Source organism: Cervus elaphus, chromosome 19, assembly GCF_910594005.1.
Source record: "Cervus elaphus chromosome 19, mCerEla1.1, whole genome shotgun sequence".
Lineage (NCBI taxonomy): Eukaryota > Metazoa > Chordata > Mammalia > Artiodactyla > Cervidae > Cervus > Cervus elaphus.
Genome location: NC_057833.1, coordinates 5,106,243 through 5,133,082, shown reverse-complemented (window position 1 = coordinate 5,133,082; position 26,840 = coordinate 5,106,243). Strand labels below are relative to the sequence as shown.

General features: G+C 44.9%; 1 protein-coding gene across 5 annotated transcripts in view; it reads right to left on the bottom strand.

Moving 5' to 3' along the window:
* Positions 1–26,840, bottom strand: part of MED12L (mediator complex subunit 12L) — a 347,579-nt gene that overhangs the window by 262,066 nt on the left and 58,673 nt on the right. For all 5 annotated transcript variants that reach the window (XM_043874754.1, XM_043874756.1, XM_043874753.1 and 2 more), the window contains 6 exons: positions 13,262–13,431; positions 9,856–9,966; positions 8,577–8,846; positions 5,325–5,474; positions 4,397–4,496; positions 3,943–4,079 (listed from right to left, as the gene is read on the bottom strand). In XM_043874754.1, the coding sequence (XP_043730689.1) occupies positions 3,943–4,079; positions 4,397–4,496; positions 5,325–5,474; positions 8,577–8,846; positions 9,856–9,966; positions 13,262–13,431 (938 nt within the window). The remainder of the gene's footprint in view (positions 1–3,942; positions 4,080–4,396; positions 4,497–5,324; positions 5,475–8,576; positions 8,847–9,855; positions 9,967–13,261; positions 13,432–26,840) is intronic.

Below are 26,840 nucleotides of genomic sequence, written 5' to 3'. Positions count from 1 at the left end.
TCCACGGCCCGGCCCGGCCCCCACGGGACACTGTCCTCCTCTCGTTCTGAGACCACAGTTCAACCACGGGGGCGGGACTAAGGCCTCGAACGCCTTCATCCCATGCATTACTGCTCTCAATGGACTTTCACGGAATACCGAGACCGAGGACACACAGGTCTGAACCTCAGACCCCGTGTGTCATCTGGACAGCTGGCCCCACCCCACCCTGCCCAACGCAAGAGGAAGAGAACTGAATTTCCCATATCAGCAGTTCCAGAGAAAAGAGAATCCATGGGGTAAAGTTCAAGTTTCCCAAAGAGATATGGGGAAGCGGTTCTGCAGTCAGGGGCCAAGGCGCCCCTACCTACACACGGCTTGGGCAAGAGCGAACCTCAGCCTGCCTGCAACGGCAGACGTTGCTCGGCTGTTCTGTCACCTACCATGTTGTCTAAGTCCTAAAACAAATTATGAAAGCAGCAAAGGGGAAGTGTATTTTAAAGAAGTGAGCTGTGTTTTTGAATCCTAACCAGACCACTGTACAGAAAGACCACTCATCAGAGAATTATAGCTTCATCACATTGGTTCTTCCAATACAATACTGATAATGACTGTTAAATTACTAGCGTTAACAGTAACAACTTTTTAAGGCAAAGGGCTCATGTCTTCTTAGAGACAGACAGAGCAAGGAAGTATTCGAGCCAAGGCAAGAAAGTGCATTAAGACACAAGTAACTTGCCTGTTAGCAACTTGCTCAGAGTCACATAGCTGACCAGGGGTCAAAACAGCTCTGCACCTCACACATGAATTTCAGAAATAAATAAAATTCAGAAGTCAAGAACACAGTAAACCCTAGTGAAGAGGAAACACAGAGATGAGCCACTGTCATTTACAGGCATATACACACGTACCTTGATATACACACACAAACAGATGCCAAAGTCATATTGCAAAAATTCTTGTTATAAATATTTCAGAAGGATCTGTCCAGTTAACTCTTTCTGGTAGATTATTAAGAAAAGGTGACCAGTCTGAATCACAGATTTAAAATGCAGTTTTCGTCTTACTCATAAAACAGCTCAGTAACCACAAAGCAACCACTCACACATCAAATTTTTCTGGAGTTGAGTCAACATTCAATATCATCACTTTTGAATGGGTAGCATGGACGTTCCTCCCAACCAAGTCTGTGACTCCAGCGGAGCCCCGGGCACATGGCGCCCTCTAGTGGCACACGCCTCCCCACGGCCGACGTGGAAACGGTCACTCTTGACAAGAGCTGAGAGCAGCGACTTCCAAACAACTCTCACAGGGCCGCTCAGCTCAGCTGGATTTTCTTTCGTTTTGCTTTTTTAGTAAATGCTCGCCACATACACATAGTTATTCATAATTTTTATACATTCGCTATAAAACTTAAACCAGAGTTGCTTACAGTGTAAACTCTTTTTAAATGTTACCTAAATAGACGTTCTGTTCATTTCTTCTCACACACACCCCTATCCCAACAGCTCATCTCAACGACCCACTCTGGAGGCAACCGTGTGTGAGACAGAACCCAGAACCTTACAGTGTGACTACTCAAAAACATCAGACCTCATTTCTGTCCTCGGTAAGACACTCCGCATTTTCTCCCTGAGAGGCTGGCTCGGTTGGGTGAATGAGGCATATAATCCTGCAGTGGGTCAGCTCATTCGTTAGCAAGTTAAATGTCAGGCCAACCACAAAACCGACGTGGCTCTGGAGGATCTGGTAAAATTCCCTCCAAAGAGCCATACCGTCCTAGCTCAACACTTCGTGCAGGAAGCTGAGCAATCTAAAAGGACACCTTGAAGGTCGGGTGTCCCCACTGTCCCTGCAGATAGCTCACCTCTGTGAATTAACAAGTGGCGTGAGTGGTAAAGAACCCGCCTGACAGTGCAGGAGACGTAAGAGATGCAAGTTCCATCCCTGGGTCGGGAAGATCCCCTGGAGAAGGACATGGCAACCCACTCCAGCCTTCTCGCCTAGAGGATCCCATGGACAGAGGAGTCTAGTCTGGCGGGCTACAGTCCACAGCGTCACCGAGAGTCGGACTGGACTGAAGGGACTTAGCGTGCATGTGTATTAAAAAATCTTAGCACTCTTAAAGCCTTTTATCTAATAAAAAGTCTTTACTGCAAAGAGAGAGACTTTCAGGTCGCCACACCAAAAGACCACAGCGATACTCTAACCTGCGTCCACAGGCAGAATCAGGCAGACGCACCAGCAGTGTGCCCTACAGGAATACTGGGGAGTTCCTACCGAGACTCTCTCATGATGAGTCCAAAACACACCCGGCCTAGACCTCACTCCCAACATCCTGACTTGGCATCACAGTCAAGAACCTTATTTTTGAGAAGCAAGGCACTGACTTGCAAATTACCTTAAAAAAAAAAAAAAAGAATGGTAGGGCATGCGTGTGTGCTCAGCTGTATCTGCCTCTGTGCAACCCCATGGACTGTAGCCCACCAGGCTCCTCTGTCCATGGAATTCTCCAGGCAAGAATATTGCAGTGGGCTGCTATCTCCTTCTCCAGGGGATCTTCCCAACCCAGGGATCGAACCCATGTGTCCTGTGTTTCCTGCATTGACAGGCAGATTCTTTACCACTGAGCCACCTGGGAAGGTATAAAAAGAGTAACCTGGAACAAATTCACATCACATGTAGGATAAAGGTTAACATAAATGTAGGATAAGGAGAAGTTTTTGGTTGTTGTTTTATCCCTTCTCCCCACCTATGCATTTTCAAAGCCTAGTACGAAAATCAAAGATCAGTTAACTATAATGTTCCTTCGTATATAGCACAGGGAAACACAGCCATTATTTTTTAATAACTTTAAATGGAGTATAACGTATAAAAATACTGAATCACTATGCTGTATACCTGAATCTAACTATAAATCAACTATATTTCAATCAAATTAAATCGAATGTTCCTTCGAGGTGGGTACCATGTGCTAAAACTGCATTCCTAGTGCTTCCACAACTTGGATATGCTACACATGCTTTACATGCATGTAGAAGCAGAGAAAACTTCTATTTCTCCCAAAATAAGGTTGAGAAAATATTACTGAAAATTCTATGTTACTAGAGTAGTTCAGTAATGAGACACTGATAGGAAAGCCTAAGATAAAAATCATCTGTGACGGCTAATTTCATGTGTCAACTTGCCTAAGTTATGGTTGCCAATTTCCTGGTCAAACTCCAGTCTAAATAGTGCTGTGATGGTGTATTTTTTTTTTTTTTTTTTGGTGAATAAATCAGTAAACTCTGAATAAAGCAGATTATCCTCCATAACAAGGGTGGAACTCATCCTATCAGTTGAAGGCTTTAAGAGAAAAGAAAAAACAGCTCCCCTGTGCCTCCAGCCTACTGGCCTGCCCCACACATTTCAGACTTGTTAACCCCTACAAACATGTGAGTCAATACATTAAAATAAACATCTCTCTCGCCTTTATATTTTTATATATATACATTTATACACACACACACACACACAATTTCCTCTATTGGTTCTGTTTCTGTAGAGAATCCTGTCTAAATAACTGTCTACAGATTTTTCAAAGACCATGACCACAAATATTAATTCACTGCTCCCTGATATGCCAAATATTAAAACACATTCCCCCTAAATTAAAGCCAAACCATTATATCATGTACAATCACATGAAGGATATTCCACTAACAGCAAAATGCTAAGTGTGATGATAAAAGGGCTAAGAAAAAAATCTTCCCAACCAATATACTCAGACCAGCCCAATGGACATTTCATTTTTAGGGAATTTTAGTCCAAAAGAATGATTTCACAGTGCAGAGATGTCTTGCAGGATACTACATACACTTCACAGAAAAGTGTAATTCAGTTAATTTCCAGAATTAACTGAATAAAAAGAAGAAAATATGCTAAGAAAATTAAAGGTGAAAAGAAGAAAAAAATATTAGCTACCTCTTGGTTGTCTTTGTTTTGGTTTGCCCAGAAAATCTTATGATAAAGCGTCTCCATTGAATTGCTGGAATCAGTTCGGTCAAAACAGTGTCGATCCAATACCTCCAACGTGTGCAAAACCCGACTAATGGTCACCCCTAGATGCAGAAAGCAAGCAAGCAGTTAAGAAAGGCCAAACAAAACCAGAGCAGCATACTACAGAATCACCATCAGGTGCGACAAGAGGAATTTTAAGACATTCTTATTTTCCGCATAAAAGAATCGGCAACAAAATCAAACCTGACGTTCTAGACAGCCCAGATCTAAAGGGCACAGACCAAAGAACGTCCCAAAACTCAGCAGGGAACTCTGTCCAAAGCGTCCTTGTTCAGACTGAGGGCGGAGTACCCAGAATCAGAGACACAGTGTAAAACCCAACATTGAAAAGCGCTCCTCCCCCTGCCGGGCTCTGTACCTGCTGTTGACTCTTGGCACTTGTCAAAAGACCACCGGACTTCCACTGCACGGCCTCTCTGCTTTATCTGCTGTTCTACCTCATAAATCCTTGCCCGAACCTGAAAGATAATCACTTCTCATTAACCTGTGCTTAGAAAGCCATGGCAGCTGTTTAAATCATATCAGGGTTTTCCACGGAGGCAGAGCATCCCACAGTGAACCACAGTCTTGACTGCATTGTAGGAAATGCAGGCGGCTGCCCGAGAAGCGCATTTTAAAATTTACAAGTGCTGACTCTATGCCAGTGTTCAATGCTAAATGCTCACAAAAATAAATGCTTACCCAAAAAAATCTTTACAAGTGAAATATTTTCAGGACATCATAGAGAAAGGTCAAAGTTCTAAAAATACCATCTTTGAACCACTCTTCTATGTCTGAAAGCAACGAACCATGTTTTATTAAGAAAACTGCTTGGTTTAAAAAGAAAAAACAGAACTTTTATTTTAAATATTTGTCCCAGTCCTGTGGTTCAAGTTTTTTCAGCCTTTGAACCAAATAACCCAGCCCTAATAAAAATATATAATAGTTACTAAATACCCAGACTCCTAGCTCTGTAGTATATGACTCTACTAGCACATAGACTCTGATACATTAATATTAATCCTGAGTGTCGTGATCTTATACCAGAACTACCATCATAATTACCATCTGGGGGGCAGAAGTCTCTGCAAGAACAGCCCAGCAAGACGTTCAGAAGAAAAGGAACAGTATGATGAACTTCTGCTGTTCACAGAGGCTATGGCCTTCCCTCTTCACCCAGAGAGATGGAGATAGCGACGAGAAGGCACCCAAGAACCCAAGGCTGCTGCAACCAGGCCTGACCCACTGCACCGTGATGCTGCTCAAGAGTGAAAACACCCCTCAGACCACCATAACAGCAAGTCTACCTGCTGGTTGAAAGCCGTGTTTCCGCCCGGCATGGGGAGGCTGGAGGGGGCCACCTGCAGCAGATCCAGCGGCGAGCCCGGGTTCGCGCTCCTGCTGTCGTTCGTGGAGTAATTCCACACCAAGGCACTTGGGCAACAGAGAGTAACAGTCTGGAAATAAAGTGGTAAAAGTCAGAGGAAAAAAGTATCACAAATGCTTAAGAGCTTTAAAAAAAAAAAAGTCATGTTACAGTTTCCAACGAGTGTGCTTAAAACATGAACATCTTTTCTTAACCCGTTCTCAACTTTTCAAATGGTGAGACAAAAAAATTATGACAGAATTATTCATTTCAATAGGTAAAAATACACCTGTTGAGAAATTAAGGAATGTCATAATCTATAAGCTAAATTCTGGCACAGCAAACCTAGGAAATTTAATAAAGATGCAATAAATTTTAAAATTGTCTCCTCAAACAATGTTTTTCATCCAATTAAAATATGTAATTTCTAAGGCTGTAAAATCTAAAAAGATTTTTATTTTTTTTTACCTCTCAAATAACGGTGTGATATGGAGCCTCATAAACGCTGGGCAGGCAGCAACCCCGGACGGGGCCTGGGCAACACACTTTTTCTATAAAAGCCAGTTAGCAAATGTTTTTTAAGGCTTTCGGGCCACCTAAGATCCCTGTTACCTACGCTTCCTTTTGGCTTAAAGCAGTTTCTGTGACCAACTTACTCACACATCACAACCACCCCAGCGGTAGGAAGCGGTATCTCCCAACCGTTCCAAAGAGGAACGGAAGCCACAGAGGGGCTGAGCGGCCAGCCCAAGGGGGTTTCAGGCCTGGAATCACTACACGCACTAATCCTAACTGTGGACCAAATATTACAGTTCTCATTAAACTGAGCAGACACTCTGTGCTGAACACTGTCCTGGAAGTGGCAGGGTAAGAGCTCTCACCAGCCCCCATCCACATGTGGGAAACAGAGGCTCAACGTGAAAGCTGCCACCCGGCCGAGCAGAGGCTACGATCGGGGCGGTAAGACTCTGGAAGGCGTCTTCCCCACCATGCTCTTGTGCCTCTCAGCTACACCAGCTCAGAGGATGAATGCAGTCTTTCTCTTCTAGTATGCAAAGTTAATTATTGAAAAACTAGACTCTGAGGCCCAGGAGACATCGTCATGGAAATCAGATAAACTCAGGCCCTGGAGCCCCCCAGCAGGGGCACTGGTCTTCACTGGCCCACACCCCACGGCCTTCCTCTTCTCGTCTCCTGGCCACGGGGAACTAGTGCCCTGCGTTCTTAATTCCAAAGCCCCCGGTATCCAGGGCACCGGTCCACCCAACAATCCTCTGCTCCTAGCCTCAGACTCCCCTCCACCAGTGTACCCTTAGCTTAGGAATACGTTCAGGCTTGCCCATCAAAAAGCAAAAAAAAAAATTTTTTTTTTTTTTTAAATCTCCACTCACCTAGCATCAAACTCTCTTCCCTTCACAGGAATGATTCTCAAATCTCCAACGGTCCTCGGCCCACACCTTAACAAGACTCCTCACGATCCTTCACTGACCATCTCAGCCCCCGTACTGTCAGACAGTCTCCTCATCAGACCTCTCCAGTCACCTGGGCACTGAGCCCCACTCACTCCCCTTGAAACCTCCCGCAGCGCCCACAGAGGCGGTCCCGCGTGGTGGTTACGAGTGTGGACTCTGGGTCCCCACTGGGTGCGATTTCCAGCTTCGCCTCTTACCTGCTGCGTGACCTATGCCACCATCTCATCATTCCTGTTACAGGAATGACATTGGCTCCTTTCTCAGAGGATGATTCTGAGAGCTAAATGATGCAATACACCTACATCTCAGAAGAGTGCCTAGAACATGATAAACGCTACTGTGTTTATCATTTCAACTGAATTATAACTGATGAGATCATAACAGTCTCATCATCTTTGTTTCTGTAACAATACTCTCCCACCTCAATCTTCTCTCTCCAGCCTGGCCAAACCTCCCTGGTCACCTCTGGGACCTTCCCCCCTGCTATCTCTTACCTACTTGTTCCCTCAGGGCCACAGATCATCCCTCACTACTAATTCTTCAGGAGATTGCTTCCTCTCCAGGTCTTGACCAGCCAAGTGGCCCAAATCCTAAGTGGCCCTAAGTGGCCCAGTCTGTGGTCTGCCCCTGTCTTCAGAATCAGACAAGCAACCATCTCTTGAACATATCAGTTGGAGGTAAGACAGTCCAAAACTGAACCTACACAGACTCATCCAAACTGATTTTTCCCTTGTCGTTCTGTCCCCTAGGCTTCCCACTCCCAAAGACCTTCCCTCTACTGCGGCCAAAACAATCTAACAAACCACACACTGACCATAAAACTCCCTGCATAAAACCTCCCAATGACATCCTAATTACAAGACACTCGGGGGGTATTCTATCCCTGACCCCCAACACATCGCACACTTTATGTCCCAAGAAAGCCAACCTGCCCACAGGATGACTCTCCCCCTCCAGGCCTTTCTCCACACTCTTCCCTCTGCCAAGGACAGGCTGCACCTCGTTTGGTTGGGTTTTTTTTAAACCAATATGGTAAGTGCTAGCCCGGACCACTTCCTCCAGAAAAGCTCCCTGAATTCTAGGTTGAACCAGAAGTCCCACTTCTCAAATCAGTCCCCTGAGCATCCCTCCACCAACCTTCCCTCATCTCAGCACGTGGAATCTCAAAGCCCTTTTTACTAAGGAGCATGACACATCAGGAGCCCAAGAAATGTGACTGAACACTGACCTGTGAGCTCCCAGGTCTAGGACCGGGCTGTATCTCACTCTTGGTGGCACCGGCCCAACGGCTGGCATGCTCCCGGGCCACACAGCAATGATGCTGGGCAGCGAAACAGAGTCTGAGAAAACCATTCAGATCTTAAACAGAGAGAGAAGGCAACCATCTCAAGCTGCGGACTGAGGAAGCTACATAATGCTGCATGGAGAAGCTGTCTTCCCCAAAGAACAGTCACACAGCTGACTTATTCCACGGGTTCCCTGAACAATTTTTTCATCATAGAACAGCCCCAATAAAGAACTATGATAGCCATCGAGACAGAAGCGATGAATCCTCTCACATTGTGATCCAACACAGGGATACAAGAACAGGAAACTTCCATCTATCAGTTATTTAGACCAGGATAAAACTAGAGTTGTGACGTGGGGGGTGAAGCATCACCCCAAGTCCGCTGTCTGCTGCACCGAATGTGGAGACAAAGCAGGAAGGGCCGAGGACTTACCTGCAGCATACAGCTGAGCCCATACACCAGGGGGCCGTGCTGCGCGCAGGAAACAAAGTCGGAGAAGGCCAGCTGCACGGGGCTCACGCCGGGGCCGGGGGGCCCGGGGCTGGGGGCCCCGAGGCTCGAGCCGTTTGGGCCTATCATCACATGGGGCGAGTGGGCGGCAAGCAGGCCGGGGCTGTCGCTCAGCAGCAACGCCAGGCGCCGGGCACAGAAATAGGCGAGACGACGGGACAGGTAGGCCGACTGGACAAACTCATCTGAATACTGAGGAACACAAGGACACCGGCCTTCAGTCACGTCTCCGGCTGCTCGGTGAGATAACCATTACCATCCAGGCTTCTCATCATTACAGGCAAAATCAAAAGCTTTCAGAAGGACTAATACAGACCCGTGCTGTCCAACAGAAATATAATGCAAGCCACACATGTAATTTTAAATTTTCTAGTATCCATTGGTGGGGGGGAAACACACACAAAGATAAAATTAAAAGAAAGATGTATTTTATTTGGCTCACCATACCTAAATCTAAAATGCTATCATTTCCACATGTTATCAACACAAAAGTATTAGCGAGATATTATATACCCCTTTTTCCATACCAGGTCCGAGCCTGGTGGGCACTTTAAACAAAGAACACATCGCAATGTGAACTTGTCACAGTTCAAGGGCGCACGCGTCACGGCTGGCTAGCAGCTACTAGAGCGGACAGCACAGGTACAGACGTCTCGGGGAAGACAGATCACTAGCATGGTGTGGTCTCTGGAAGGGACTGGCTACTTTTCACTGGACACTCTTTCACATGGCCTGAATGGTCAAATACATGAATTACTTTTCCAGGAATTTTTCTTTAAATAAATTTCATCCAGATAGACTAAATTTTAACACATCTTAGGACAGTCATGAAAATAGGATGTTCCCACCCCCAGGGGGCTCAAAGAATATTAAAAGAATGCAGAAGACCCTCTGTATCCCTAAGAGATTAATGGGGTTTGTTCTCACAGGGATCTATGTGAAGGAGACAGTATTTAAAGAGCTGTTTGCTCAGCTCAGGGACGAGGGAAATTCATGTGAGTGAGAATACTTGAAAGGGACACGTGGCTAGTACAAGTGACCTTCACAACTTACACGAAAGCCTCTTATCACTTCGAGTGTTGTAACATCAAGATCATTGCTCCTTCCATTTCAAAAAAGCCACCTCTACTTACCTCTTCATTCTTAGCAGACTCATTCCTAGCCCATAAAATCAATTGGCTCATGATTACATGTACTATACCTGCAGCATTAGTGGTAATAAGAGCTTAAGAAGATCATCATCCATTGGTCTGATCTTTTCTAACACATCCAAGATCCATGTCAAATATTCGTGCTTTTCCAGCATTCCTTCCTTAGATGAACAAAGAAAAATTACACTGATAATGTTAAAGCAAAGCCAACTAAAATTAAAAAAAAAAAAAAACCCACACACTCTTATCTTTATGTGTAAGTGTAATTTTACTATTGTTTTCCTTGTTGCAAAGCAGTCTCGTTGATGAAAGTTCAAATTCTGAAGAAAGAAAGTAACTGGTGTTATTTTGCACAGTTGGTTTGGAGTTTGGGTTTTTTTTGGTTGTTTCTGCATACCTGCCTCATTCTAAATTGATAAAAATTAATTCCTACAAGAAAGAAAATTTGGAAGCATTCAGATTCCCAGGGCATGTCAAGTGCCTGGCTAGATTTCAGTGTCCTAAGAACCCACGGTACACTGCGTGCTGCAGGCCACGGGGCCCAAAAGCCAGACACGACTGAGCGACCGAACTGAACTGATGAACTCGTCCTCGCAGGAGGAGACTCGGCCGACGCTGATCAATACAGAGCACAAAAGCGCCTTTCACACCACCGTCTCCAGGAGAGGCTGAAACCCCTCAGAGCCAAGGCCGCTTGGGGCCGCTTTCCCTGCCCTAAGAGGAATTTCAGACACCATAACCCACCTACAAAATATAACTTTAAAAACCAACATAATGGCCTACAAGAAGTGAGAGGAATTTATAATAAAATGGCATATAAACTTCTGACATAACTACACTAAAAACAACATGCCCACAGATTTCCAAAATGTTCCACAGGGGTGGTATAGCCCCCTTAAGATAAGCACTACTAACGTTTTCATCTACTGCCTTCATACACACACACACATAAATATACACTTCGTTATGACATTCCATGCACACATATATTTAATGGCATATTATAGCTTTATATTATGATTCACATCATAAAAGAGTCAAGACAGAAACAAATGAGCTAAATGGGAAAGAAATCCAAAAAAGAGAGATATATATATTTGTGTGTGCAAGTGTGTGCATGTGTGTATGTATGTGTCTGTGTGTGTGTGCATGTGTGTGTTGTATGTGTGTCTGTGTGTGTGTTTGTATTTATGTGTATGTATGTGTGTCTGTGTATGTCTCTGTGTCTGGTGTGTGTGTGTGTGTGTGTGTGTGTGTGTGTGCACGTGTGTGTTGTCTCTGTGTATGTATCTGTGTGTCTGTGTATGTGTGTGGTGTGTGTATGTCTGTGTGTGTGTGTGTGTATGTATGTGTGGGGGGGGTGTGTGTATGTGTGTGCGTGTGTGCGTGTGTGTATGTGTCTGTGAGTGTGTATATGTGGGGGGGGTGTGCATGTGTGTGTTGTCTGTGTGTATGTTTATGTGTATGTGTGTGTGTGCATGTGTGTATGTGTGTGCACGTGTGTGTGTGTGTGTGTGTGGTGTGTGTGTGTCTGTGTGTATGTGTGTGTCTGTGTGGTGTGTGTGTCTGTGTGTGTATGTGTCTGTGTGTCTGTGTGTGTCTGTATGTGTATGTCTGTGTGTATGTGTGTGTGTCTGTGTATGTGTGTGTGTCTGTGTGGTGTGTGCGTGTGGTGTGTGTGGGGTGTGTGTGTGTGTGTGTATGTGAGAAGCTGATTCACTTGCTGGACTGTAGAAACACAACACTGTAAAGAATTAGACTCCAATAAAATGCAAGACAAACAAAGATAGAAACACAAAGTTACGTCTTCTGGGAAGGTCACTGAAGCGTCCATGGTCACTCTGGTAGCAATCTCAGTGGTCAGAATGAAGCCCTACTTTGTTCCCAGCAGCTCTGATATGTCTATGGACCGTATAACCAGCGGTCCACCACCATGATGATCGACAATTCATTTAAAAATACACTGCTAAGTTATTGTTTCTATATTTAAAACGTAACACTGACACCACATTCATATCAAAGTATTCACTTATTGTTAATTTCTTTTCTTTTTTGTCTGCACCAAGGGATCTTAGTTCCCCAACCAGGAATCAAACTTGGGTCCTGGCAGTGAAAGCAGGGAGTCCTACCCACTGGACCACCAGAGAATTCCCCTTACGGATGATTTTTTAAATGTTTCAGCTAACAGTTTAGCTACAGGAAAAAGTACAATTTAAAATTATCAGACCAATAAAGTAAACTTCATGTTAAAGAGATAAATAAAATGGAACTTTGCATTAAGGATTAAGAGATGCTGAATGCAAGGTTCAAAAAAAGAATCTTCATAAGCATGACTTCCAAGGATGACATAATGTTCATCCTCAAGATGCTTCTGTTATGCACCTGTACCCTTATTTCTGCACACAAATGTCTGCACACATATACACTCCAGTCAGTTTCACGTTTCAGATTACAATGAATTAAAATATAATGAACTTTTAAATGTTAACATTAAAGTTAGATTCATCAGTTTATAACCTAACTGCTTCCTATAAAGGAGATACTGATTTCCATGTTCCTAAAAAATAATCATTCAAAAATACTAAGCGTGCTTAGAGACACTTTTTCAAAGATGCAGGCTGAATCCTCAGCTCAATAAAAGCTCAGAGCAGGCAGCGAAGGAGTCCTCTGCTAAATGAAATTAGGATTTGTAAGCATTTTTTTTTCTTAACTGATTTAAAACTAACAAAGCTACCTCCCAAAAGACCAGGCCGTTTCCTACTTTGAGCTCTTTGAAAAAGTTGCTTACCACCTGGAAATTATAATTAAAGTTCTAAGGGTTGAAATATAGAAAGCACACATCCTTTCTACCCGCCCACCCCATCACAACAACAGGTCACAGAAGTCTATGCTGACAAGACAACTGCAGCTGAATACGTCCTTCCTCCCTTCTCACCAAGAGCCAAGACTGAGGCAGGTAACAGCGCAGGTGCCGCCTTCTGGCCAGTATGGCGCACGTCAGGGTCTCAGGGGGGTAGTTTCAATCAGTCCTCAATGTCTTACCATCCTCCCAACCATATTTTAAACTGCAGCCAAACAAAATTAAGATGACCTTTCCACAGAATAACTAAGCTCTAAAGAAAATCTACGATAAGACAGGAGGCATCAGCATAAAAAATTCTTTGAATAAATATCTCCAATTTCTGCAAAATTACACGGCTTGGGAGGATTACATTTAATAGTGCCATTATAAGCCAATTGGCATTAAAAGAGCTGACATCACTGAATGTTGGCGATCAATACGTATAATAGGAAGCTGTCATCTCAGGGCAAAGATGTTACCTTTAATACAAATTCAGAGTTATGCTGGATGGCTTTCTTTGAATGCACTAGTTCATGTGATGATAAAATGTCTCGCCCCCCAAAAACGAAGGTGTAAGGAACTTGCTCTCGGCCGTAAGCTCCGTGGGGGCTCACCTGGAACATGTGGAATGCCAGCTTTTCGTGGTACTCCCACTGCCTCATGGCCTGCTCCACGTCGGGCGGCACGGGGGCAGGGCCGTCGCCCGCGCTGGAAGCCAGGTGGTAGAAGTCGGAAATCTTGGCCAACTGCTCGCGAAGGTACCTGGTAGATATCTGCGTCCACTCTGCATTTTTTTTTTTTAAAAAAAGAAGCCATTTCCAGATACAGTGAATGTCAGATCTACTTTTCCTCCCTCTTTCTGGTTATCTTAAGAGTGTACTTAGAAAACAAAAATCTATTACACAAAAATGGCTTTGACAAACATATACAAGCGCTCTTTAGAGCCCTTAGGTAGTGTAAGCTAGTGTAATGCGGCTGCCCGTCGGCCAGCTCGCCCCGCCTGCCTCCGTGACCCCAGACCTAGGAGAAGAGGTGTCCACATCGAGGTTAAAAACATCAGAGGCACAAACAGGAAATACAACAGTGGAGGTGAGTGATTCAAGAATCATAATTCAGGACTCAGACAAGAGACTTGTGGCTGCCAAGCGGGGGAGGGGGTGGGTGCAGAAGGGATGCAAACTACTATATATACAGAATGGATAAACAAGGTCTTACTGTATAGTACAGGGAACTATATTCAATATCCTGTGATAAACCATAAGGGAAAAGAACGTGTGGGGGGGTGTGGGGGGGGGGGAGCTTTCCCAGTAGCTCAGACAGTAAAGAATCCACCTGCAATGCAGGAGACCTGGGTTCAATTCCTGGGTCGGGAGAAGGGCATGGCAACCCACTCCAGTCTTCTTGCCTGAAGAATTCATGGACAGAAGAGCCTGGCGGGCTACAGTCCATGGGGTCACAGCGTCAGACACAACTGAGTGATTAACATTTCATATATAAATAACTGAGTCACTATGTTGTACGCAGAAATTAACAACACTGTAAATCAAACTATACTTCAATAAAACTTTTTTAAAACAAATTGTTTTTAAAAAATCACAGTACTCCTCCAAAAAAATTCAAAATTCCCCAAATGCAGTTCTCTTGGGGTGCAGTTTTCGGGCCCCAGGGCACAGTTCAAACGTGCCTAACTAAGGGGTGTCCTGTGTCTGCCCGTCTGTAGGACTGGCCGCCCCACAGGCCAGCACTCCCCCTTGCACCGCCCAGGCTCCACCCTGCCAGGGACACCAGAGGGACACCCCGCACAACCATCTGGGCCTCCGGTCATTCTGCGCTCCCCAACCAACACAAGATGCCTCAGGGCTCAGCCAGAAACAGCAGTGGGCGACAAAAGGCAGGAGACTGGGAAGGAGACAGAAAATGTAGCATAAAAAAAAAAAATCACTAAATCACTCAAAAGTGTCTGCCACAGGGGCACAAATTAAATCAACGCGTTGCCTTTGGCGACCATGAGGGACATGGTGCCAACTCTAGCCCTTCTGTGGATAAAAATGTAATAATTGCGTGCTCACAGCCAAATTTCCCCAAGGATTAGTGAAACAGCATTTCGCAAGAAATCCGCCTCCTGAAACATCACCACACAATGCTGTTTTCTCATTATTTCAGCAATAGGTTCTCCAACCGTCTCAATTTTAAAGGAACCTATTCTAACAAAAGTAAGAGTAGAAATAAACATCTGTTAGAAATTGAGTGTTTTGTTCTTATTTTTTAAGCACTACTAAAATTACTTGACAACAGAACCGGGAGATAACTACTGTCAGGTTTTGGTTGAAACTACTTATTCTAATTGTGTCTTATTTAAAATTGAAATTCAAATGCACACGTTAAGTAAAAATTGCTTCAGTAATCAGCCAATGCTAAAAGATGAACAGACACTAGGTCAATATTCTGTTCCTAGTATAATCATCTATCAGAAAGCACCATCAATAACAGATATTATCGTTAAAATTACGCCATCATCATTAAAAAAACAAACAATAAGTTACTAGTGTCATCATTTTCTGGTGCCCCTGTTATGGACTAATCACCTCACGACTCTCCCTTGTTCAACAAAGCAAAATGCCAACCATCAGATGAGACAAGTTTAGCTTAGCTATAATAAGCAAAAACAAAAATAACAAGGATCCGAATCCTAGCTTTCGTGTGCCAAGCCTTGCTATTAACTCGCTCTCAGTATAGTCCTATTCTCAATACTCAGAATAGTTTAGCCTCAAGAGCTAAGAATAACACACACATTCACACACCCCCTACTTCGTCTCGGGTACATTTTCCTTTCAAGATTGTTTTTATTAAAATATGGAAGAAACACACGCTCACTATAGAAGATCTTTAATGTGAATACGCCTGGAAAAAAATCTCATTTAATAGCTTTATATCTTTTCAGGCTTTTCCTTCTTGTGTGCTTGACTGTTTATATTAAACATAAATGCATCTTTTTAGAAAACTGCTGAAGATATTACTCCACGATTTGAATACCTTTAAAAATGCAAACAGAATTCAAATATAGATCTCTGGGTCATATATTTTAACTTCACCATATTTAACTGATGTTAAGCTATCATATCAATGAGACGGATTTGGAGATCTGGGCCCTAAGACAGTCTAGTGTGAACTAGTATAAAAATTAGGATGCACGCAAAATTTTCATTAAAAATTAAAAATAAAAAATGGCCACAAGTACCGTACTTTTCAAAATTATTCAGATTCACTAACTCCTCTCAAGCTGAGTTAGGACTGGTCGTTAAAAGAAAGAAATGAGGGCAGCAATGGCAAGAAACGGAGATTCTCAGGCCTGCAGGCAGACGCCATCCCCGGGGGCGGGCGCGGCGGCTTTCACCAAAGGCCAGTATCTTCAGCCCCGTCCCATCAGATGCTGGCTCAACTGGTCTGCAGTGGGGACTCAGTTCTAAGTGATAGCCAAGAAAACAGGAATGGCTAGAGATCTTAAGGAAGATGGTTGGGGGAGGGAGGTGGGGAGGTTTCAAAGGTAGAAAGGATGCAGAGAGTGATGAAGGAAGCTGCTTTGAAAGTGCACCAGTTCTAAAACCCTGAGGCTATGGCCACATCTCTAGTTCGCTGGTATCAAGTAGAGCTCAAGGCCACGAAGTCAGATTATTAGAAAGTTTACGAACATGAATGTTACTGAGAGTGGGGTCAGGGGTTAGTATTAAAAAGAATGACCGACTCATCCTTCTGAGGCTGCCCTCCCTAGCATCCTGTAGCCACTGATTTTTGCTGATGCCTCACCCCCAAACAGGAGGGGTCTCAGAGGCCACGCAGTTCACCCTGCAGGAGCCTACCATCTAACCAATCCAGGAGCTGTAGGCACAATTCAAGGTCACACAGGTAAAGCAGAAGAACACAGGTGTGAGATGCTCCACTCCAGTACCTGAAAATATGCAAATTGATAAGTACAATACGTAATAGGGGAGAACAGAGAGATGTCAAGTTACATTAAAAATGACCCCCGAGGGCCTGCAACACTTGCAGTATTCCTGAGAGAACTGGGAGCTCAGCAGAGGACAAGCATTCACCCTGGGGGCAAACACAGAGGACCCCAAATGCAACAACGCTGGTGCAGAAGTGTCTTGGCAGCATGACCCTGCAGAGGAGCAACAGAGGGCCACAACAAGGGTTACCGGCAGAGTGACCTTTGGCAGAGGTCGGCCTGGGTCCACACACTAGCTCCACCCTTGAGCCATGAGCAAGGCACCTGGCCTCCACCCAATCTCAACCTCAGCTCTACAACAGAGCCCAATAATACACCCAGGTCAGTAACTGTCCAGACGAGTTACTTCACACAGTGCATGCATCACAGAAGCTGATCAATAAGTGGCCGCCATCATCATCATCAGTACCCATCATTACTGGGATGAAAAGTTTTTAGAAAGGAAACTAAAGGTTAGGCCGTAACTGTTGCTGTCAGGCCCTGCTTCTACCTCAGCTGAGCTGCAATGCCTAACCCAACACTCTGGGTGTTTATGGACTCAATCAATGTCAATTTCATGGTTCCAAAGCCTTCAATGGATCTGCAATCCTTAATGAATTAAGGTCAAACTCCTTAGCTGGGAATTAAAATCATTTCAAATACTATCCAACATGATCTGCTCTGCGGGATCAAGGTGCTTCTCTGAGACGTCTGTGATGCTCTGTTGACAGGACCTTCCCCAGTCACCTATGACCGTCTGTGGGCCCAGTTCAAATGTCACAACTCTCACGTAGCCTTCTCAAGTCTCTGGACACCACGCCACCGCCTGGCAGGGATCACCCTGTAACTGATGTTGTAGAATTCCCTCCATCTTTCATCCCCATGCCTTACATACTCAAGACCTAAGTACTGACTTCAATCAACACACTATAAGGTCCTCTCAAAATTAAGCTACTAAACCAAGCTCCTTCCCCATCATTCTGTCTCCCAAATCTTCATAAAAACATCTCCATCTTCTAGTTTAAACCTATCATGGCAGACCTAGAAGGTTTCAAACATCATTGAGGGGGATACACCAAGTTCCCTCTCTAGCACACTTGGTCTTTATGCATCTGTTAGTCGGCAGGCTACAAAAGGTTCATGCAAATACACAACTTTTCATTCTGGTTAATGAACTTCCATTAAGTATAAATATAAAACTTATACACATACACCCCAATAAATACGTACATATGAAAATATTATACATGTCCTTTAATTTTGTGAAAGTTTCTTTTCTTACTACATTCTTTCCTTTTATCAGAATGAGTGGGAACCCACTACATAAAGGAGATAGCAACAAAGATTGCTTTGTAAAAACTCCAGCCAAGTCCAGAGATGAAGGTGCACATCTTTAAAGTGACCCACTGGAATTCGGACTTAACGTCAAAGATGACAGGCTCAATGGAAAAACCTATATCCTCAAACCTTCTCCCTGAAGCTGCCCCACTACTATAAAAGGTTCTTGCTCGCCCATGGGAGGAAAAGACTGCTTCTCAACACTGCAGGGTGCAGAGGATTTAACTAGCCCAACTTAGGTGCAAACCTGCCTGGTACAGACCAATGGGAGAGTGGGGAGGGGGTTGAGATGGGGAGGAAAGAAGTTCAATATATACAAGACGGCGCACAGTCCACTTGAAAAAAAGATAATGCTAAGTCGTGTCCAACTCTTGCGACCCCATGGACTGTAGACTGCCAGGCTCCTCTGTCAATGGGATTCTCCCATGAACACTGGAGTGGGTTGCCATTTTCTTCTCCAGGGCATCTTCCCGACCCAGGAATCAAAAACCACGTCTCCCACGTTGCAGGCAGATTCTTTACCGACTGAGCTACTATACACAGGGAAGCCCTATACACACACTTGTGAACTCCCAATAAAAGACTGAAAGATTTTTTTCACTTTCTGTTGTTAAAATGCTTTCTTGATCAAAGGATACCATTAACAAATACTCATAAATGGGAAGAAAACGTCTGCAAATCATTTATCTGATAAAGGACTTGGATCGAGAGTATATAATAAATGATTACAACTCAATAATAAAGCAATTACTAATCCATTTTTTTGAATGGGTAAAGGAGCTAAATAGACATTTCTCCAAAGAATATAGACAAATGATCAATAAGCTCATGAAAATATGCTCAACATCATTAGCCACCAGAGAAATGCAAATCAAAATGACAATAAGACACCATCGGGACACTTACAGAGGCCGCCCAGGCGGCGCGACTGTAAAGAATCTGTCTGCCAGGGCGGGAGGTGCAAGCGACGTGGGACGTGGGTTTGATCCCTGGGTCAGAAAGATCCCCTGGAGTAGGAAATGGCAGCCCACCCCAGTATTCTGGCCTGGTGGGGCAGTAAGAGTCCGACACAATTCAGTGACTAAACAACAGGATAGTACAAGGTCAACAATACAAACTTTTTGGTGAGGATGTGTTGAAACTAGGCTCCTCACACACTGCTGGTGGGAATGTAAAACGATGTAGCTACTGTGGAAAATGGTTCAGCAATTTCTCAAAGGACTGGACACAGAGTTATCATGTAACCCAAAGTCCACAAGTAGTCATAAACCCAAGAGAAATGAAAACACATGTCCACACAAAGACCTGTACACATTCGTAGCAGCACGGCTCATATGAGCCAAAAAGAGAAAGCAACTCAAGTGTCCATCAACTGGTAAGTAAATTTTGTTGCTGTTCAGTCACTAAGCTGTGTCCAACTTTGTAATTCCACGGACTACAGCATACCAGGCTTCCCTGGCCCTCAGTATCTCCAGGAGCTTGCTCAAACTCACATCCACGGAGTCAGTGATGCCGTCCAAACGTCTCATCCTGTTACCCTCTTCTCCTTTTGCTCTCAATCTTTCCCAACACCAGGGTCTGTTCTAATGAGTCACCTCTTCGCTTTAAGTGGCCGAAGTATTGGAGAGTCAGCTTCAGCATCAGTCCTTCCAACGAATATTCAGGGTTGATTTCCTTTAGGATTGACTGGTTTGATTTCCTTGCTGTCCAAGGGACTCTCAAGAGTCTTCTCCAGCACCACAGTAGGAAAGCATGAATTTTTCAGCTCTCAGCCTTCTTTATGGTCCAACTCTCACATTCGAAAAATAAAATATCTTCTATGCATAGAATGGAATACCACTCAGCTATATAAGGTCATGAACTACTGAAACACACTACAACATGCATGAACATAATAGTGCATAACTGACAGAAACCTGTTTCAAAGAACCACACAAGTTATGACTCCAGTTAGATGAAATGTCCAGAACAGGCACATCTACAGGGCTGAGGGGAGTTGAGGGGAAATGCGGAGTGACTGCTGATGGTTACAAGATTCCTTCCAGGGTGATAAAAGAATTCAAAAAGGTAATGATGGTTTCACAACTCTGTAAACACATGAAAAACTTCTAAATTGTACATTTTAAATGAACTGCAAAATAGTAAAAATTACATCAATAAAGCTATTATAGAATTCTTAATGTTTTCTTGAAATACTTTACTATAAATAAAAATCCAGCGTTTCATGAAGTACCAAAAAAAAAAAAAAACGACTATTCCACACTGATAAAAAGCAATCTACTATGGGACTTCCCTGGTGGTACAATGGATAAAAACTCACCTGCCAATGCATGGGACACAGGTTCAATCCCTGGTCTGGGAAGATTCCACACGCTGCAGAGCAACTAAAGCAACTCTGCTTTCAGATGGATACATCTTTCCTTTTCTCCTTTGCTTTTGGCTTCGCTTCTCTCAGCTATTTGTAAGGCCTCTTCAGACAACCGTTTTGCCTCTTCATGTATCTTTTCCTTGGGGATGGTTTTGATCACTGCCTCCTGTACAATGTCACGAACCTCCGTCCACAGTTCCTCAGGCTCTCTGTCTGTCAGATCTAGTCCCTTGAATCTATTTCTCACTTCCACTGTATTATCACACGGGATTTGATTTAGGTCATACCTGAATGGCCTAGTGGTTATTTTCCCTGCTGTCTTCTATTTAAGTCTGAATTTTGCAAGGAGTTCATGATCTGAGCCACAGTCAGCTCCCAGTCTTGTTTTCACTGAGAGATGGCAACACCTTACGTGCCTCCTGAGAAATTTGTATGCAGGTTAAGAAGCAACAATTAGAATCAGACATGGAACAACAGACTGGTTCCAAATCAGGAGAGGAGTAAATCAAGGCTGTATGTTGTCACCCTGCTTATTTAATTTTTATGCAGAGTTCAGTTCAGTTCAGTCACTCAGTCGTGTCTGACTCTTTGCAACCCCACAGACTGCAGCATGCCAGGCCTCCCTGTCCATCACAAACTCCCAGAGTTTACCCAAATTCATGTCCATTGAGTCAGTGATGCCATCCAACCATCTCATCCTCTGCTGCCCCCCTCTCCTCCCACCTTCAATCTTTCCCAGCATCAGAGTCTTTTCAAATGAGTCAGCTCTTCGCATCAGGAGGCCAAAGCATTGGAGTTTCAGTTTTAACATCAGTCCTTTCAATTCAGGGCTGATTTCCTTTAGAATGGACTGGTTGGATCTCCCTGCTGTCCAAGGGACTCTCAAGAGTCTTCTCCAAAACCACAGTTCAAAAGCATCAATTCTTAGGTGCTCAGCTTTCTTTATAGTCCCACTCTCACATCCATACATGACCACTGGAAAAACCATAGCCTTGACTAGACAGACCTTTGTTGGCAAAGTAATGTCTCTGCTTTTTAATATGCTGTCTAGGTTGGTCGTAACTTTTCAAGGAGTAAGCATCTTTTAATTTCATAGCTGCAGTCACCATCTGCAGTGATTTTGGAGCCCCCCAAAATATAATCTGCCACTGTTTCCACTGTTACCCCATCTATTTGCCATGAAGTGATGGGACCAGATGCCATGATTTTAGTTTTCTGAATGTTGAGCTTTAAGCCAACTTTTTCACTCTCCTCCTTCACTTTCATCAAGAGGCTCTTTAGTTCTTCACTTTCTGTCATAAGGGTGGTATCATCTGCATATCTGGGGTTATTGATATTTCTCCTGGCAATTTTGATTCCAGCTTGTGCTTCCTCCAGCCCAGCGTTTCTCATGATGTACTCTGCATAGAAGTTAAATAAGCAAGGTGATAATATACAGCCTTGACATACTCCTTTTCCTATTTGGAACCAGTCTGTTGTTCCATGTCCAGTTCTAACTGTTGTTTCTTGACCTGCATACAGATTTTGCAGGAGGCAGATAAGGTGGTCTGGTATTCCCATCTCTTGAAGAGTTTTCCACAGTTTGTTGTGATCCACACAGTCAAAGGCTTTGGCATAGTCAATAAAGCAGAAATAGATGTTTTTCTGGAACTCTCTTGCTTTTTCGATGATCCAGTGGATGTTGGCAATTTGATCTCTGGTTCCTCTGCCTTTTTTAAACCCAGCTTGAACATCTGGAAGTTCATGGTTCATGTATTGCTGAGGCCTGGCTTGGAGAATTTTGAGCATTACTTTACTAGCGTGTGAGATGAGTGCAATTGTGCAGTAGTTTGAGCATTCTTTGGCATTGCCTTTCTTTGGGACTGGAATGAAAACTGACCTTTTCCAGTCCTGTGGCCACTGCCGAGTTTTCCAAATTTGCTGGCATATTGAGTGCAGCACTTTCACAGCATTATCAGAGTTACGCATCATCAGCATTATGCAGAGTACATCATGAGAAACGCCTGGCTGCATGAATCACACGCTGGAAGCAAGATTGCCAGGAGAAATATCAATAACCTCAGATATGCAGATGACACCACCCTTAAGGCAGAAAGCAAAGAGGAACTAAAGAGCCTCTTGATGAAAAGTGCTAGAGTGAAAAAGTTGGCTTAAAACTCAACATGCAAGAAAGGAAGATCATGGCATCTAGTCTCATCATTTCATGACAAATAGATGTGGAAACAATGGAAACAGTGACAGCCTTTATTCTCTTGGGCTGAAAAATTACTGCAGATGGTTCTTGCAGTCATAAAATTAGGACGCTTGCTCCTTGGAAGAAAAGCTATAACAAACCTAGACAGAGTATTAAAAAGCAGAGACATTACTTTGCAAACAAAGGTCCGTCTAGGCAAAGTTATGGCTTTTCCAGTAGTCATGTATGGTAGTGAGAGTTGGACCCTAAAGAAGGCTGAGCACCAAAGAACTGATGCTTTTGAACTGTGGTGTTGGAGAAGACTCTTGAGAGTCCCTTGGACTGCAAGGAGATCCAACCAGTCCATCCTAAAGGAGATCAGTCCTGGGTGTTCATTGGAAGGACTCATGCTGAAGCTGCAGTACGTTAGCCACCTGATGCAAAGAGCTGACTCATTTGAAAACACCCTGATGCTGAGAAACACTGAAGGCAGGAGGAGAAGGGGATGACAGGCCAAGATGGTCGGACGGCACCACTGACTCAATGGACCTAAGTCTGCACAAGCTCCAGGGGATGGTGAAGGACAGGGAAGCCTGGCGTGCTGCAGTCCATGGGGTCACAAAGAGTCAGACACGGCTGAGCGGCTGAACAACAGTAGAGTGAAGGGGTATACCTGGGCGACGGTTAGCAGGGACTTTATTACATCCTCCTATATTTTTCTACGTTCGAAATGCCCACAACAAAAGGCTTTAAAAAGTTAATCAGTTGAATTCTATAAAATGACTCACAGAAAACCCAAAATCCCCCATTCAGCCACTGCTTACTTGGGGAACGAAAGGGGAAATCAGCGTGCTGATCAGCAGCCTGGATAAAGAATAGCCTCAGTGAAAACCGCTGCCTCAGGCTGACGTGTGAGCAAAGGAGAGTCAGCCCACTGGCTGGAATGCTGGTTCTGCTGAACGGTCCGCTAGTGAACGGAGAAGCAGGGGAATGGGGTGGCCGCGGGGGGTGGCAGATGACATGCTCTGGTGCAGTAAGTTACCGGAACTTTTTTTTGGTCACCAAGTTTTTTTCTTGGTTTTTGTGTTCTTGCTGTCGTTAGTCGAACTGTGAGGCTTGTGGGACCTCGGTTCCTCAACCAGGGATGGAGCCTGGGGCCCTGGCAGAGACAGCCCCCAGTCTTAGCCACTGGACCGCCAGGGAAGTCCCTGAAACTTTTTCTTATGCTTCAAAAGCTTTTCCTTTCGCTCAGAACTACCTGTAGGACACTGGTGCTCAGTGGCAAATAGCGAATATCTGTTTTTGTCTGGATGAGTAATTTTACCGTGTTATTTTTAACGGGCTTTATTTACTGGGTTTATTTACTGGCAATGACGCTAAGTACTGTTACTTGGTGATGAAGGTGACAGCTCAAAATAAAATAAAAATCACGGGGGATTTCACAGGTGGTCCAGTGGTTAAGACTCTGTGCTTTCACTGCAGGCGGCAGTTAGGGAGTTCCATCCCTAACCAGGGAACTAAGATCCCATATGCCACACCATGTGGCAAAACAAGCAAACAAACAAACAAACGCATGGGCACGTGGCAGCAAACATTAGATGTCTTCTAAGGGCCAGAAGCTCCCCTGGGGTCTGGAGGTATAAAGCTGAGAGGAAAGCAGTCCCTACCTCAGGTGATTCATCCTTGAGGTAGAAACACAAGGTCCCAGACACAGACAGCAATGAGCTAAGTGGACTGACGTGCCGTGGGACAACGGGAAGCAAACACAGGGATGTTTCAGCCCAGTCCTAAGGGAACGTGGGGCTTCCCAGGTGGTGCTCTAAAGTGTTAGCTACTCAGTCATGCCCGACTCTTTGGAAGCCCGTGGACTGCAGCCCGCCAGGCTCCTCTGTCCATGGAATTTTCCAGGCCAGAACACTGGAGTGGTTGCCATTCCCTTCTCCAGGGGATCTTCCCAACCTGGGTCTCCTGCATTGCATTCTTTACCTAACGACTCTGCCTGCCAATTCAGGAGATGCAAGAGATGTTGAGTTTGATCCCTGGATCAGGACGATCCCCTGGAGTAGGAAATGGCACCCTACTCTAGCATTCTAGCCTGGAAAATTCCATGGGCAGAGGATCAGTCAATCCTAAAGGAAATCAATCCTGAAAATTCATTGGAAGGATTGATGCTGAAGCTGAAGCTCTAATACTCTGGCCACCTGACACAAAGAGCCAACCAACTGGAAAAGACCCTGATTCGGGAAAAGATTGAGGACAGGAGGAGAAGGGGACAACAGAGGATGAGATGACTGGATAACACCAACTCAGTGGACATCACAAGTTGGAGCAAACTCCAGGAGACAGTGAAGCACAGGGAAGACTGGCATGCTGCAGTCCGTGGGGCGCAGAGAGTCGGACACGACTGAGCAACTGAACTTCTGAGGAAAGTTACGAAGCAGTTCCACAGGCAGAAGCAGCAGTGTGTGATTTCGCAGGTCCTGCAGGGGGACCCTGGCAGAGGACGCAGGCAGACGGAGAAAGGGGCACCTCTGAGGTGAAGCAGGTGGCCCATGGGGGTCCTCAAATGCTAGTGCACAAAACGATCACCAGAGGGCGCTGGTTCGTTAAACATACAGATTCAGCCTCGACAGAGGTTTTTTACCCTTTAAGGTTCGACTGGGGCCCAGAAACCTGCAGTTATAACCTGCCTGTCCCCAGGCAGGGACAAGCTACACAGTCTGATCTTTTGCCACAAGTGACTCAAAGACACTGAAGAATTTTAAGCAAAGGAATGAGGAGATCAGATACGTAAATTAAGATTCTCCGAAGTCGTAGGGGAGACAAAATAAAAAGGAGACTGCAGAGCCAGCGGACAGGGAACAAAAGAGGAGGGCGGTACGGTACTCACCTGATAATGGAGAAGAAACCTGCGTCTCCTGCATGGTGGTAAAGCCGCCGCCTGCCCAGGCAGGAGACACAAGCTTGATCCCTGGGTGGTGTTTATCCCCTGGAGAAGGAAGAGGCAACCTACTCCAGTATTCTTGCCTGGGAAATCCCACAGACAGACAAGCCATGTGGGCTACAGTCCATGGGGTCACAAAGGGTCAGACATGATTGAGCCCATGAGTAGAGAAGAAAAGAGGCAGGTAGCTGCAAGATTCGCCAGTGGGGTAGCTGAGCAGATCATGGTGCCATAGAACGAGATGTGGAACAGACGGCAAGACGGGAGGAGGGTGAGGGAGCTAAACTGAATATGTTTGCTTTCATTATCTTGTTCTAATTAAACTTTGAGATAATCAGAGTCAGAAGCAGTTGTTAAGAAATAATAGAGATCCCATGTACCTTTATACCTGTGTGTGTGTGTGTGTGTGTTCACGCTCAGACATGTCCTGCTCTTTGTGATCCCGTGGACTATAACCCACCAGGCTCCTCTGTCCATGGAATTCTCCAGGCAAGAATACTGGAGTGGGTAGCCATTTCCTACTCCAGGGCATCTTCCCAACCCAGGGACTGAACCCACATCTCTTGACTCACCTGCACTGGCAGGCGGGTTCTTTACCACTGTGCCACTTAGAAGTTCTGACTTTTCCAAAATGTTAATATCCGGCAAAACTAAAGGACAAGATCATAACCAGGATATCGACATGGACACAATCCACCCATCTTATTCAGGTTTCCCGGTTCTACGTTCAGTTTTGAATACCTGAATTTGCAATGTCAAGATATTCATGGGAAAAGATGTCCAGCGGCAAGTGGGTAACAGGTCAGAAGGGTCAGGGTGAAGACATGGATGAGGGACCTTTATCATATGCGGGTTCAGTGCCTTAGACAATGAGATTATGACAACAGAAGAACCCAGCAGGGACGGGTTTAAGAAGGTTTACCCTGCAGAGTCAAAACACGGTTGTGCAGTGACCCAGCCCCATCCTGAGCCCTCAGCGTAGGTTAACCCGCTTGGTGGTGAAGAGCACGGGTTCAGCGGTCGGGTGGCCTGACTTGTCCAGGCTCCAGTCACTTGGCAGGTTCGGAGCCCTGGGCAAGTCACTCACCCATGCCTCAGTCACGTGCCTACAAAACAGGGCTGGTAAGTGGACTTCGCCTGTACGGCTATTTTGAGAATAAAGTGGGATAGAAGATGCTTACAACTATGACACGTTGTTCGAAAGGAAGCAAACTTAGATACCTTACGGGACCAGGCAGCCAGGAGCCCCGAGATGCAAAGGAAATAAACTTGGCCGGAAGCAGGAACTCTCTGGCCAAGACAGGCAGGCAGGTGAGGACCGGCTGCTGCGGGTAGGTCTGTACGGGGGTCCGATGGGTTCCACGTGGAAGCAAGCAGGCGGCTGA